The following is a 16,308-nucleotide window of genomic DNA, read 5'->3' as shown; positions in this document are numbered from 1 at the left end:
ATAAGTAGCTAAACATAGTTAATTTGGAGTTAAGAAATTGTTCTGATTCTAACCATTGGAGGCTGAGAGCACTACCTGATAAATTACTTAAATATTTGCTGTAATAACTTTCTGTTCCTGTTATTTTCTAATAAATTCTTAATAAATTTGTTTCTTTTTAATGAAATTGGATGTTATAATATATATTACCTCAAGTATATCATTAATTACTTTTTTAGTTTTATATATTGCGGCCTTTTTGTTTTTTAAGATTAAAATATATTACAAATATACTGCAGAATAATTTATTACTTTTAAAAGTATAGTTAAAGTTACAGTTTATGATTTCCTAAACTTGAACTTTTACTAAATCACATTAATTTCAATTCGATTGAAAAAGTTTCATTCAATTCGATTGTAAATTCAGTTTTTTGTTTTAATCTAATCCAATACTAGTTTCTTGTTTTAATCTAAATCAAATTCTATTAATTTAAAAAGCAGTAAAATATCTTCAATTTAGAAGCAGTAGAATATGTTTTTTTATTATTCTTTTACCATATGAAATAATGAATTTTTGCAAGAGCACAGTATGCGATATAAACAAAAAATAGTATATTTACTGTTACTTATTGAAATTGTGAACATTGTTATTAAGATATTTTTTTGCTGTACTTATTTTATATATATTTGCTATTACAATAGTTATTTAAAATTTGCAGCTTGTTATAAAAAAATATCAGTTGTACCAGTCATAAATATGGTCATTTATATTATTTGGAGTATGTTTTCGTAGCGAAGCACAGAAAAAAACTTGATATAAAATAGAGAGTTCTCGATACTTTTAGAAATCAAAAATCTGATGTGGCCAGCACATAATCGACCGCAATGTGTATTGTCTAGTTCAGTGAAAGTGTTACAGAATATTATAAAAATGCCTGTTAAATACATAAGCAGAAAAATGTAAATTTGGCTCTTAGTAGAGTTTCGCTTTATACTACCCGAATTCCCTGACATGCTCGCCAGTTAATTTCGGTAACAACCACAACTAAAATATAAAATTTTAAGAAATTCCATCAATCCGTTCCGTAGATATGATAAAAAAATGTAAAATCGGCTAGCAGATCAGTTTCCGAGCTCTGATCTTTCCCAAAAAGTTATATGTTCATTGTTTTAATACGAAGAATGTAAATATTAAATTTCAATGAAATCGGTTGATTATTTCTCGTTATCTACGCAAAAATGTATATTTGGCCAATTGCTGAGACCAGATTTCTTCCAAAAGTTAGGACATTACACGGACGGACTGATAAAGCTTATATATGAAATTTCAAGTAAATCTGTTGAATATTTTCTTCAAAATTACCTAAAATGTAAAACAGGCCCCTAAATAATGCAGTTCCTGAGGTCTGATATATTCCAAAAGTTGATCAATCCGTCACATAGTCAAAATAAACTAACATTTAAAATTTCATGAAAATCGGTTCAGCCGAACTTGGGATACGCGCATGCACACAGACGTACAACATACCGACAAACCAACACCTCTCTAAAAATAGTTTATTTATGCTTCCCACTTACTATGGAGAAGTGCGTTCCTATTTAAAACTCGACATCCAAAATTTGTTGTATATCCTGTCTTGTTGTACACACAATGCGGTCAGTAAAAAGCATTAAAACATTTGGTAGATATCTACGGCGTAAATTTTCTCTCTCAAAACAATTGCTATACATACATGACAAATTTAGAGAAAAGGAATGATGTTTCTGATTCTTTTAACTAAAAAAAAATTTCTATCATGGGGTGCTTAAAAAGGTAGGTAATAGGTTTCTTTAAGCGGGGATTGGAATGACTTAAATATTCCAGCGAAAGCTAACTCATATGTACTTAAGTACTACAAATGTTGTTATTATTATTTGCGAAATTTTTTGTCCCATTTCTTATCGATGAATACTATTTGTCGACTTCATTACTAGTTTTTTTTTAATTGATAAAATATTTAATATCACTTATATCTATTTCGCATACAGTTTTTACTTATCAGTTCTTAATTGTATCTAATAACATACCTTATTGACAATGAAAAAAATCTGATGTGGTCAGCATATAACCAACCGCAATGCGTATTGTTTAGTTAAGTGAAAGTATCACAGAGTTTTATAAAAATGCCTGTTAAATACTTCTTTTTAAATTTTAGGGCAGTAGTAAGGTTATAGTCAACATATCCAGAAAAATGTAAATTTGGCTCTTAGTAGAGTTTCGCTTTGTGCTACCGGAATTCCCTGAAATACTCGCCAGTTAGTTTCGGTAACAACCAGAACTCAAATACCAAATTTCAAGAAATTCCTTCAATTCATTCCTATTCGGCCTTCAGATCAGTTTCCGAGCTCTGATCTTTCCAAAAAATTTATATGTTCATTGTTTTAATACGAAAAATTTAAATATTAAATTTCAAAGAAGTCGGTTGATTATTTCCCTTTATATACGCAAACGGCAAAAATGTATATTTGGCCGTAGTAAACGCCTAGTTTCTTCTAAGAGTTAGGGATTTCGCGGACGGACGGATGAAACTTATGTATGAAATTTCAAGTAAATCTGTTGAATATTCAGCAGTTCCCGAGGCCTGATATATACCAAAAGTTGATCAACCCGTCCCATTGTCGAAATAAACTTACATATAAAATTTCATCATATAAAATCGGTTCAGCCGAACTTGAGATGCACGTGGCACACACAGACAGACCGACATGCAAAATATGTTGCCATATTTTGATTGATGTGCAAAATTTGTTGCGATCACATAACCTACCTATTGTATACACAATACGGTCGGTAAAAATCCATGGTAATAAACTTGTACTAGATTAGAAACTCTTGTATCTATTAATATTTAATATCATGTTTTTAATATCAAAAAAAAAAAATAATTAAAATGTTCGAGCTAATTAAGTTGGAAAAAAAGAGATAATGAAAAAGAGCACTTATACTTTAAAAATTTTGTATATATCTAATTGGTTACATTTTACTATCATGTCAAAATTTTTAATTAACGTGTACATTTCTGTTTATTTTGAATTGATTTGACTACATCAGCAAAAAGCTTAAATTCTCATAGCTTTCAAGATTTGGTATCAAATTTATTTATTAAGCGATATATGAAATAAATAAAATTAGGTCAAACCAATGGTTTGTATTGTAGCACTTTTCCCTTCAAGTGCTGATATTAAGTACAGACTATGTATATCTACCACACTATTAAAAATATTTTCATTCATATACGAAACTATTTCTAGCATTGCATATATTTAGGATGAACGATTTATGCAGTCTTTGAAATAAAACAAAAATTAATTTAAAGAGGGCTTAATATAATGCTCGATTTTAAGGGTTAATTGTGTGAGTAAAAAAAAACAATTATATTTTTTAATGTCATGAAATTTCCCGTTAGCTTTCTGCGTTTATAGAAATTTGAAAAAGCTTGCAGTTTCGGAAATACAAGTCGCCAAAAATTCAAATTTTGCAAATTTCAAGAACCCATAACTTGAGAGGGGATGAAGATGAAAATAAATTTTCTTTTAACAAAATGAACAATTTATTAGTGTCTAAAAGCTGGTCAAGTTTCAGGCTCCTATAACCTGGGGTCTAGAAGAAAAACGACAGAAAAAATTTGGAAAAAACGGATTTTAGATAACGGTAAAGTTGAACGTCAATTTTGTTTTTTTAAAGTTTAACTATAGTACGCCGCGATAGGAGAAGCAAGCCACTGTCTTTCTGCGTTTCCCAAAAGATCTTTCCTAAAAAGTTATATGTTCATTGTTTTAATACGAAGAATGTAAATATTAAATTTCAATGAAATTGGTTGATTATTTCTCGTTATCTACGCAAAAATGTATATTTGGCCAATTGCTGAGACCTGATTTCTTCCAAAAGTTAGGACGTTTCACGGACGGACTGATAAAGCTTATATATGAAATTTCAAGTAAATCTGTTGAATATTTTCTTCAAAATTACCTAAAATGTAAAACAGGCCCCCTAAATAATGCAGTTCCCGAGGTCTGATATATTCCAAAAGTTGATCAATCCGTCACATAGTCAAAATAAACTAACATATAAAATTTCATGAAAATCGGTTCAGACGAACTTGGGATACACGCATGCACACAGACGTACAACATACCGACAGACCAACACCTCTCTAAAAATAGTTTATTTATGCTTCCCACTTTCTATGGAGAAGTGCGTTCCTATTTAAAACTCGACATCCAAAATTTGTTGTATATCCTGTCTTGTTGTACACACAATGCTACTGACCGCATTGTGTGTACAACATATTTAATATCTGTCTTTCTGCGTTTCCAAAATTTGAAAAGTGTTTATGGTTTCTTTGCAATAAATAGTTAAAAAAGGCCATTTTTAGGGTTTTAGAGGGGTATAACTTTTAAAGGGGGAGAGATAGGTAAAAAGATTTCTTCTACAGAAATAAGTTTCTAGTAAAGATCTATGTACATATAGAATTTCAGTTTTCTATCTTCAAGGGTGTAGAAGTTTTATAAACATGTCCATAGTCGGACGATCGGACGGACGGACAGAGTGAAGCTAAATAAGCACTTTTTTTTAATTTTTTGAAAAAGTGCTAAAAATGCCTATTTTAGGGTTTTGGGGGGGGTATAGCTTTTAGAGGGGGGGGGGGAGAGAGGTAAAAATTTTCTACAGAAATAATTTTCTAGTAAAGATCTATGTACATATAAAATTTTAGCTTTCTATCTTCAAGAGTGTAAAAAGTTTGTAAACATGTCCACGGACGGACGGACGGACAGACGGACAGAGTGAAATTAATAAGCACTTTTTTTTTAAATTTTTTGAAAAAGTGCTAAAAAGGTTGAAATTACTAGTACTCTAAAGCCTTAAGAAGAAGCTTAAATAATATTCAGACTTTATTTAAGTACAAAAATTACTTTAATCTGCTTACATTCTCGAAAATGAAATCTATGTACACATTCTTGAAAAAAAAAGCTCATCATCTTAAGTTGGTGGTAAGTTGTATGACATTTAAAATTTAACAGTGAATTACTAAATATTTAGTGAATAAAAAAAATTAATTATAAATTTAACAACGAAATAGGAAACTAAATGCTTCCGCTATGTATATCGGCCTGTTAAATCAATTATGAATCAATTCTTTTTTTATAATACGGTTTTAATCGTCAACTTTAATTTAGTTCAATTTCATAATAAAAATATTAAAATGAGAATTATTAATCACAAAAGAACAACGAGAAAAAACAGAGTTGGCCGTATCAACTCTGAACTCTGTAATACCCGTACGAATTTGTTATCCTATGTGCTAGTTATGAATATCCCATAGCTGACTATGATTTTAAGTTGCCATATTACCATGTTGATTTATGCAAAACTTCAGCACTGTATACTTTTTGTGTACAAAATTTCAGCACTTTTCAATATTTTCTAAGATATGACCAAGCTTCTATTGAAGTTCTGCGGCAGCTACCACAAGGGGTCAAGAATTTTCAAATACTTTTATCACACATTACAGCCCTAATAATATACTAGTTTTGATGAGATTTCTATATTATAATCTAATAATTTCTGAGACTTGTGTTGTATGGCAGCTACCAAAAGGAGACAAGCAATTTCAACGACTTTTGTCAAACACATTGGCCCTACCAATACATTTGCTTGTGCAAAATATCAATACCACAGCTTTTATAGTTTCTGAGATATAGCATTATAAATTTGGAAGTTGTATGGCAGGTACCCGAATCAGTACCACGATCATAACTGATTTAAATAGGGTTCTGGTGTTTGGTATAATAAATCATTTGTAAACTTAGATCAATTAGTTTTTGAGTTATCGTTGGGACTTAGAATTCGACACTGATCAAAAACATATACTTGAGTCTATATCTCAGACCAGTACTTCTTAGCGTTACAAATGGTAAGACAGATTTAGTATACTCTTCGAACATATGTTCGTACGCGTATAATTAATAAAATAAATGTGCAAAAATTAATTCAATGTAAAATAACGAAAAATTTTAATGTAGATATTTACAAAAAAAAGGTGCGTGCTTTGATAATAAAAACGAAAAAGAAAACATAATTTATTTCTTTTTTACTTTTGCTTCTAATATTAAAGAAATGGCACCCCTTTTTAACTTTTGCTTTGAGTACTGGTTTTTCTCTCTATTGTATCGTTCTTGAAATAAAGTAAGTGAGCATCTAATCTGAGATAAGTTTATTTGAAAAATTGATATAATTTAAGTAATGGCGAATGGTTTCAAGGACATGTTCGTTTTATGAAAAGAGTTCAGAATAAATTACCTAACCATTGTTTTAGCCGAATAAGCAAATGAGTTAAGAAAAATAATTATACTTTTTGATATTTGCTTCTATTGAAATATTGAAAAGCTTGCATTTTCGCAAATATAAGAAATTTGGAAATCAAATTGCCTTCGATAGTGTTTACTTTTGAACGCAAAATTATAAATCAAACACTGTATTTTTGGTTGTTTCAACTAAATCAAAATGCAAAAATTTACAGCCCTGATATATCCCAAAAGTTGATCGATTCGTGCCATAGTCGAAATAAACTTGCATATAAAATTTCATGAAAATCATTACATATTGGAGAATACATTTACAAGCACCAATATTTTTTCAATTTCTTAAAAAAAAAATAATTTAAAAAAAATTGATCTTGTGTCTGAATAAATACAAATTTTTTTATTCTAGGGTCTTCTGTGCAAAGAAAACTCGCATGTTTCATCAGACATGTGTGTATGAAAAATTAAAAGAAAATGTTTTTAATGTTTTCTGTAATGTTTTTTATACCTCTATATTTTTTTTAAATGCGATACATATATGAAAATTTGAATTTAGAGCATAGCAAAGAATTTTTACTAAATCATAAATTTTTACTATTTAAAAAGATGGGCAGAAGGAAAGAAAATAGAAATCATTTTTAGAAACGAGTTCACAGCGAAATACAGGAAAACTATCAGGAAAATTGAAAAAAATATTTTACACTTAAAATTTTATAAATTTATGTTTGTTTTCTTTTTTGGTTGTTTCCCACACAAGAAAATACAATCCGGTTCTTTCATTGTTTAAATAGTTGTTCAACAGATATTTAGAAAATTTTAATTGATTCGATTTTTTATTGAAATTAATTATTAAAGATCTAATTGTATAAAGACATATACATATCGTCAACTTAGATCAGAAGTATCCTAAGTCCAACTTTTTGAAATGGGGGTTAGGATACTTCTGATCTAAGGTGACGAATGTATGCATGCATGTATTATTATATGCTATTCTTCGAGGACATGTGATTAATAATACGCTTAAAATGTTAAAATAAGTAAAATTTTTTGGAAACAATACGATAATTTGATTTATTTCAATTTTATTTAGCGCAAAATAACTAAGGTGGATCATATTTTAGATATATTTCTTAACTAAGGTGGATCATATTTCTTATATATTTCTCCATATTAATTAAAAGTTATTGATTTTATTATCTTAAGCGGGAAATTTCTAAATCATTCTGCGCTTATTATTAGAAAAATGAGTTTTACCGGTTGCCGTCTCTTTCTTGTTATTATTACGCCTTATCTATTGCTAAATGTAGCACTGATGTATTCTAATTTTTATGTAAATTTTAATTTTTTAAGATTGCCTTTGATTATTTCAGTTATAGGATAACAGTTAATTAGTTAAAATATTTCCCTCGTAGTTTACGTGTTAGATATATGTAATTAGCAAATTTATTTATATCAAATATACATAGATCATTTTTTAGGATATTTTTGATATTTTTTCACGGTTTAAATGGAATACAAAAATTTCATTAGTCTAAAATTTAATTAGATCCATACTAGAGTTTTTTTTTTAAGTTTGTTAAGAAGGTATAGTTTATACTTATGGGAATTTACAAATTCATGCTATGTTGAAATCATAAATATACGAAACATTCATTAACCAATGAATTCAATTTAAACATTCAATGAAAATCAGCACCGTTTCGTAATATTAAGTAAATACTTGCAAAATTCAGAAATAATAGAATTATCAAATTTTATATAATTTTCAAAATAACTCACCTTCTTTTGTTGTTTCTCCCATGCTGGATCCAATAATCCTTCACGCTCCCATTCTTCTTCTTGCTCCATATATCCGTCCCCATAGCCCATGGAGCCGTTTTCCATACCGTACTCCATCATTTTGAATAATAATTTTTATTCAAATGAATATATGTTTTTTTTATTTGTTTAAAATTTTTTTTTTAATAATTTTTTGAATTAATCCGTTTTTTTATTGTTTTTTTTTGTAATAAAAATATGCTTATCGTTTCTTAAACTAAAAAAAAAATCCCTTAAACAACTATCTTGTGAGTTTCGAAACTACAAAAACAAGAAAAGAAAATTAACCGTTATTTTAATTTTTTAGTGTACTTTTATTTTAAATATACTTAAAAAAATTTTTTTATAAAATTTTATCAACTCAATTTGATTTTTAATGTGTAAAAAATATTGCTATATTAAAAGTAAAAAGAAATGATAAGTAAGATAATGATTGTAAGCAATTTTTAAGTTTGTTCAATGGTTAGGGGTTAACTTGTTGAGTAAATTTTTCTGTTACCATTATGGTTTTTTGTTTATGAAATTTTTTTATACTCTTATTTTTTTTATTTGCAAATATCAACGATTATTAAAATAACTACTTTTTGGCCTTCTATTTTTTTAATGACAGTGTTATTTCCTTTTGATTTTTTCTTTTATCTTTAAGTTCGTTCGAATGTTGTTAAATCCTTAAAATATAAGAGATTTCCTTTTTTTGGTTTTTTTTTGAATATGTGTAAATTAAATGAAAATTGTCAAAGATAAAATTGAATAACATACAATTATTAATTATGAATTTAAATATTTATTTAATTTAATTAGTATATAGCTAATAACAAAATAAACTTACAAAAAAGAAAGCGATATTCAATTTAAATAAGTTGGGTCAAACCAATGGTTTGTATTGTAGCACTTTTCCCATCAACAAGTGAAAACACTTTTCCAAAAAGAATCTAGGTATACCTACTATACTACTAAAATACTTTTATCATATACGAAACTATTTCATTAAGGATTGCATATATTTAGGATGAGCGATTTACTCAACTTTGAAATAAAGCAAAGAAAATTCAAAGATGTGTTAACATAATGCTCGACTAATTGTGTGAATTAAGAAAAATAATTATATTTTTTAATGGCATAGAACTTACCGTTAGTTTTCTCCGTTTATAGAAATGTGATAAAGCTTGCGGTTTCGGAAATATGAGGCGCTAAAGCTTTAAATTTTACAAATTTCGAAAGGCGATAACATGAGAGGGGGTAAAGTAGGAAAAAATTTTCTTCTAACGAAGTAAGCTATTTATTAACGTCCAAAAGCCGTTAAAATTTCAGACCACTGCACAGTACGGTATAAAAGAAAAACTGTATCAAAAATTTGGAGAAAACGAACTTTGATTACGGTAAATTTTAGCGGCCATTTTGTTTTTTTAAAGTTCAAGTATGGTATGCCGCGGTAGAAGAAGCCCGTTAATTTTGGAAAATTTGATAAATGTGTATGGTTTCATTACAATAAATAGTTAAAAATAGAATCTTTAGGGTTTTGGGGGGTATAACTTTTAGAGGGGGGAAAAGGTAAAAAAAAATTTTTTCTACGGAAATAAGTTTCTAGATCTATGAATTTCAGCTTCGCATTTTATTCCGGCGGACGAACGGACAGACGAACAGACGGCCGGACGGACGGACAGAGTGAAACTAAGAAACACTTTTTTTCAAAATTTTTTTGGAAAAGTTCTAAAAACTATATGTAATTTTGAAAAAGCTGTACAAAGTAGTTTATAAATATTTCATAAAAATAAGAAAAACAAACTTAAATAATATGTAATTGACTTTAAATTTAATTTTTTTTGAACACTTATTAATTAATTTATTATATTTTTCTTTATTTTTTAAAAAAGTACTATTGAAAAATATTTAAAGAAAGGTGCAATCTCAGTTATTGTATTTATTATATACATATGTTTTGTTGAATGAACATAATTTTTTTAAATAAATTTTAATATTAAACCGGATATAAGTTAATTAATTAACATAATTATAAACAGGAAAACAATTTAAATAGCAACTTTAAAAAATTAGCGATTTCGTAAACGATCAATATGATTTTTATCATAATTTATAAAACCTAACATATAACTTGTATTATCATTGAAAAATTTTCGTCGGTGTGTGCTTACTTAATATCCTCGGTAAATAAGGTAAAACCGTCTATGTAAAAATAAAATAATTCCGACTATATTATGTTCAAAAATATATACTAATTTTCATTTTGAAGACCTTATTTAAAATCGAATTGGTAAAACAAAGTGCTTATACGAGTAATCGAACGTTAATATTTTTTGCATAAAAATTTAATATGTTTTTTTTTAATACTTTTTTATACTTGACTCGAGTTTCAAAAGAAGAGTATGCTTTAAAAAAAAATAAACTGGTTAAATGTTTTGAAACGTTAATTGATCATTTTAATTTAAAATTTCAGCGTTAAAAGAAAAGTTTCTGGAGAATTTAAGTGCTGTAATATTGCGACTTTTTGCTAAAACGATTAAGGAAATTTTATCTAATTGACACAAATATGTTTATATAATATGATAAATATCCTTTGTTACAAAAAAATTCCACTAACAAAATATTTATGTGCACAAAGTATCGGCATTCAAATAGGCAAATATTTATTATTATTTAAATATAAAAATGTCGAATAATTTAATTATACGAGTATATTAGGAAATTATACTTTAAAAAATTCAAAATTAAAAAGTAGCTAAATTATATTGAAAATTATTTAAAAATATTAATGAAAATATTTATTTATTTAACTTTTATATTTTATATTATATAAATTTATTAATAAACAAAAGCAGAACTTTAACAAAAAATGTTCAAATCACATTTATTATTTTAGTTGGCTGAATGTTTCTATAAAACAATAATGGAGCAATCCAAAATTTTACGTTTTTCTAAAAGGAAATTAAATAAACTTTACATAATGATATATTCTAATTTAAAATGATTAAAGAATATAAAGAAATTAAGAAATTATTTTTAAAGCATTATTATATAAAAATAACTTCAATCTCTTTATTATTTTTAATCAACATTTTAATTGAATTATGTAATATTTCTGATATTTTTTTAATCATTTATTTATTTTTAGAGTAAAAAACAAAATTATTCTATTAAATTTGATATTATCCAAAAATCTACTCAAAAATTTGTTTTTAAGTAATAAAATGTGTAAATGTATAACGAGGAAACTTTATACTACGTATCATAAGGAAACATAGATAAAAGGATTAATCGACGTTTTTTTAAGTATTATTATTTGATTTAGCTTCGAAATCATATATACAACATTAGTAATTTTAGGTATTTGATTTTAATGAAAAACAGTTGTTGACATTCGTCAATTCGGCCCACGCAATAAGTTATATTATTCACTCGGTTTTACAATCAATGAATAAAAATGCATGAAAAAGAAACAAATTTTACTTAAAAATAAATTTTCTATTTTAAAATTATTATTTATAAAATAAATTGTTCTATTTAAAATCAAATGAATTCAAGAAATTTTTGATGGTGTTGTTGATAATATTGCTACGTCAGTTGAAATTTACCATAAATAAACGACCATTTAGCGTCATTAAAAAAAATTTTGATTTAGTATAACCAGATGTGAAGGATGAGAAATTAAAAATATTTTTGCAATAAGTGTATTGAATGAAAAGGAAATTAGATAAATTACTTTCTCATTATCATTTAATGAAATAAGAATTCAGTAAATAATAAGTACACTTAAGGTGTAACAATTTTCTACGATGTGACAGAATATTATTTATTAAATTAATTTAGTTAAATTTAATTGACTACTTATTCATCTTGAATTTTAATTATAAAAGAAATGCATAATTATGTAAAGTATACAAATTCTTTTTTATAAAAATAATTATAAATATGCAAATTTTATGAAAGTACTTCGAAAATCGAAAATTAAGTTTTGTTGTTGAAATAAATTCCAAGATGTATTCAATTTTTGCATGATAAGAAGAAACTTAGTAAATTTTGAATTTTGCAAGGAAGCAACAAATAGTTGAAATTTGTAATTTTGCTCATCAAGTTATCATACATAATTCGCATAAGCACGTTCAGCATAATACTTCGATAATCGGACTTTTCAATATTTCAGTTTCTACTGTGATGATTTTTTCTTTCAGAAATCTCCTAAATTTAAAGTAAACACTAAATTTCTTTCTCAAATAAATTTTGATTCTAACTAATATTTATTCGTATCCAATTAACATTCGCAATAAATAAAATTTCAAAAATAAATAATTTTGAGAGTATTTCTCTAAGAGAATAATTATAAGCCTTCGAAATGTCGTAAAAAATATTTTATGATTAAACGAAGTATTAAAAGCAGAATGAGAAACACGATTTTTACTTTCAATATTTTAAAAAGCTTTTTTATTATTATATATTAAAGTATATATATACTTATGTATTTACATAAATTTTTGTTTAGCTATAGTGAAAGTTAACGTTTATAATAATATTCTATTTAGTCATAGATGAGTTACACACATAATTACTAAAAATATTTATAACATTTCTATTCATTCTTGAACATCTGCAATATTTTATAAATATGAAGATATGTCGAACGTTTAAATAAAAGTTGTTATGAACGAAATATAAACTGAAGTATTAAATATATATTGCATATTAATTTTTTTTAAGATGGTTAATATTTATGGGAGTTATAGCCATTCAAATTGATACACCTTTTTGTCGAAACCAAAAAATTTTCAAAAGGGATTTTTGGGATTAAATATTCATTTGACACACCTTTCTGCTCCCAAGAAATTATACCACGTTACAGGTTCACCCTGTATAGTATATGTGTTTGTTCATATTTGTGCAAGTAAGTACCTGTATATATATGTATGTTTTCCTATTCTAAAAATATTCTCAAAATCAAAGTGAAATTTATAAACTTTTACAGCAAACATTAACAGATTTAAAAAATAAGATAATTTTATTTTTGATGTTTTTATAACTTTTTAAAAGTTTTAAGATATTAGTCAGACACCATAACTGAAGAAATATTAATGTGTAAGTTTAAAATTCAAATAAAATAATTGAAATAACAATAAAACTGACAATAACAAAAGTAGTTAACCGGAAAACTTTCAATGATAAACATTACATAATTATTATTCTCAGTTTTCCGGTTAAGTTCTTGTCTTTTTTGAGGCATGGGTTCCATAGTTATTTAAGGATTACATATGTAACTCAAAATTTCAAATATTGAAATTACATTTTCAATTTTCAAATTCATCATTTAATTGGGACAACAATTGTTTGATAATAAGTAATTAAGTATCTAATATTTATTAACAAAATATTTTTTTTTCAAATTGGTAACAAATGGTTAATAAGGTATACTTATAGGCAGAAATATAAATACATACATTCATCGTTACATCATATAAGTACATACATTTAAATTTATGTATACAAAAATATAGATATAAGTAAATATTTTAATGATCACTTGCAAAATGCGCATAGGGAAGCGAACGATACAAATTTACATATTATATATATATACATGTGTATAAATTTCTAACCAAAAACTTCTTTGTAACGAATATTATGTGTGTGTCCAATATTATATTAATTATTAAAAATATTGGCATACGTTATTTACACATACATAAAATTTCGCAAAAAAACTTAAATCTTATAAAAATGATATGTTTCATACATCATTAGTAGAAACTTAATTTACCCATTTTTATTACAATGTGTGTCCTTTTTTATTACAATCATTAAAATAATCATGACTAGTTTCGTTATCTTTCATTAAAAAAATCAATTCGTTATAAATAAGTCCTAAAAATAGGAGATTTTGCAAGTTTCACCCACCGATATGTCATGCATCCTGCTTTTGGTGCGATTTATTGTGAATTCGTCATCCTACTGTTTAATAAAAAAATTTGAGCACCAATTAAAAAACAAAAAGAAAAAACAGAAAAAAAAGAAAAAATATGAAGATTTTAATCTTCAAAAAGAAAATTTGTACAAAAATTGAATTTTTGTATATATATTGTACAATATATATACAACATACATGTTCATATCACACACATATTATTATATTCATCTACCATAATTCCGCCTCCACTATGTCCTTGCAAAAATTAAGAAATTCTTGAATTTTTTTTTTGCGCTTATTTTAAACACATATTGAAATGTATGTTTATACATATGAACGAGGGTTAACCTCAAAATACATCCAAATAAATACTATGAAACAAAAAAAGTTAAAAATAATTCGTATCATGTGAATTTTTTTGCTTATTTTTTGCTTAGCTCTTTCATTTACATATGTACATATTTCATTGAAAATATCTTAAATGTTCTGTTTTTAAATTAAAATGAGTTTCTGTTTAATTTTAATGATGACTATATATTAGTGTTCATTACAATTTTTAAAATATTTTTCTCATTTTAGTTTTCAATATTTTTATATTAATAAAAACACGATTTTAAAATAATTATAATTATAAATTTTAATAATTTTTATATAAAAAATGTGATTTTCTTTTTTGAATTTCAGATGTAATAATATATACATATATGAATATTTTAGATTTTTTAATGTAATAAGTATTTTAAATTTTTTTCATTAAAAAAGTATAAGAAATTGCTTTAACTTTATTTATATAACATTGATTGCACCTTTTTTAAAAATAAATTTTTTTTCCATCAAATTTTGTATATTTATAAAGTATGTGTAATGAAAATTTTAAAATATTCACAATAGATTTTATTCAATGTGATATTTCAATATTAAACTTATTTTATTTAAATTTTTTTATTTGTTTTAATCTTGAGTAATTTAGAAGAATAAAATGATTTGCTCATTATTTTTAATATTGTAAATTATAAAAATTTTACAAACACATTTTTTAATCTTTTGCAATTACATATGTATTTTAAAATGTTTGTTTTTCTCAATTGTTTTACATTTTTGAACACACAAGTGCTTTAATAAACTTTATTCTGAAACGGTTTTTTTTGTTTTCCTATGTATTGTAAATTTTGATTTTGTAAGCATTTTTTTTTGAATTTTTTTTGTATGACATTTACTTTGTTAATACGAGTATTAATATTATTTTTTTTGAGTTTTAAATACTGTATGTACATATATATGTATAAAAGCAAATTTTATTGATAGATTTAAAAATTGTACTACTTTTGAGAGGAAAAATAAGTATTTTTACAAAAAAATAGCTACATAAATATAACAGATCATATTATTTACAAAAAGAATATTTTTATTTATAATTTTGGTTGTGTAACAATTTTTTCATTTATTTAAAAAATATATATGCATACATGAGTATATATGTATGTAAATTATACATACAGAAATTATATATATAATTTTTGTTTTACTTTTTATTTGCTGAAATTTAAAAATAGCAAAATTTTTAAAATAGAAAAAATTATATGGATGTATGAACGTATAAATGACTACATTTTTGTATATGATATTTTTTGGTATATATATATTATAATTTAAAATTAAAAAATTAAAAAAAAAGCTAGGGATCATATTATAAAAATATAATATTTAAGGTTTTTTGTGTACATATATATGCACATATATATATTTATATTTATTTAGAAGAATTTTACAGTTACTTTATTTTATAAATGGAATTTTGTGTATGAGAATTTAAAATTTTTTTTTCAAATTAGATCAAATATTTAGCATTTTTTTTCCAATTAAAAAACCATAAAAATATATAAAAATTATTGAAAAAAAAAAATACATATAGCATATAAAAACTAAGTAAAATAAAAAAACTTTTTAATTTTATGAAAAATAAAAATTAATAATAAACAATAATAATAGTGAAACCGTACGTTTATTGTCGATATGAGAGAATGACCCGCTCGCGTTGGTAGCCAACTCAAAACTGAAAATAAATTCATTAAATTAAACGACATTTTTTTTCCATTTTCCTGATCTTTTTTTTTTTTTTATTTTTGTGTGTGTTTATTTTCTATTTATTTTCAATTCTCATACATACTATTCTTTAAATTCTTTGTCTCTGTTGCGCGAGTATATTTTATTCAAAATCTATAGAACTATAGAAGCAATAACTCAAGCACTAATATACA

General features: G+C 25.1%; 1 protein-coding gene across 6 annotated transcripts in view; it reads right to left on the bottom strand.

The window, feature by feature from the left end:
- Positions 1 to 16,104, bottom strand: part of LOC129618638 (alpha-actinin, sarcomeric) — a 72,778-nt gene extending 56,674 nt beyond the window's left edge. For 4 of the 6 annotated variants that reach the window (XM_055533533.1, XM_055533524.1, XM_055533550.1 and 1 more), the window contains exon 1: positions 8,101 to 8,400. In XM_055533533.1, coding sequence (XP_055389508.1) covers positions 8,101 to 8,220 — 120 coding nt within the window. In that variant the 5' untranslated portion in view covers positions 8,221 to 8,400. Of the gene's footprint in view, positions 1 to 8,100; positions 8,401 to 16,050 lie in introns of those variants that run through there. The other 2 variants (XM_055533504.1, XM_055533513.1) reach the window with 2 other exon arrangements.
- Positions 16,105 to 16,308: the final 204 nt, after the last annotated feature.

This window comes from Condylostylus longicornis, unplaced genomic scaffold (genome assembly GCF_029603195.1).
Source record: "Condylostylus longicornis isolate FDR11 unplaced genomic scaffold, ASM2960319v2 ptg000001l, whole genome shotgun sequence".
Taxonomy (NCBI): Eukaryota; Metazoa; Arthropoda; class Insecta; order Diptera; family Dolichopodidae; genus Condylostylus; species Condylostylus longicornis.
Note: the sequence above shows the minus strand (reverse complement) of the source record. Positions and strands in the feature narration are given on the sequence as shown.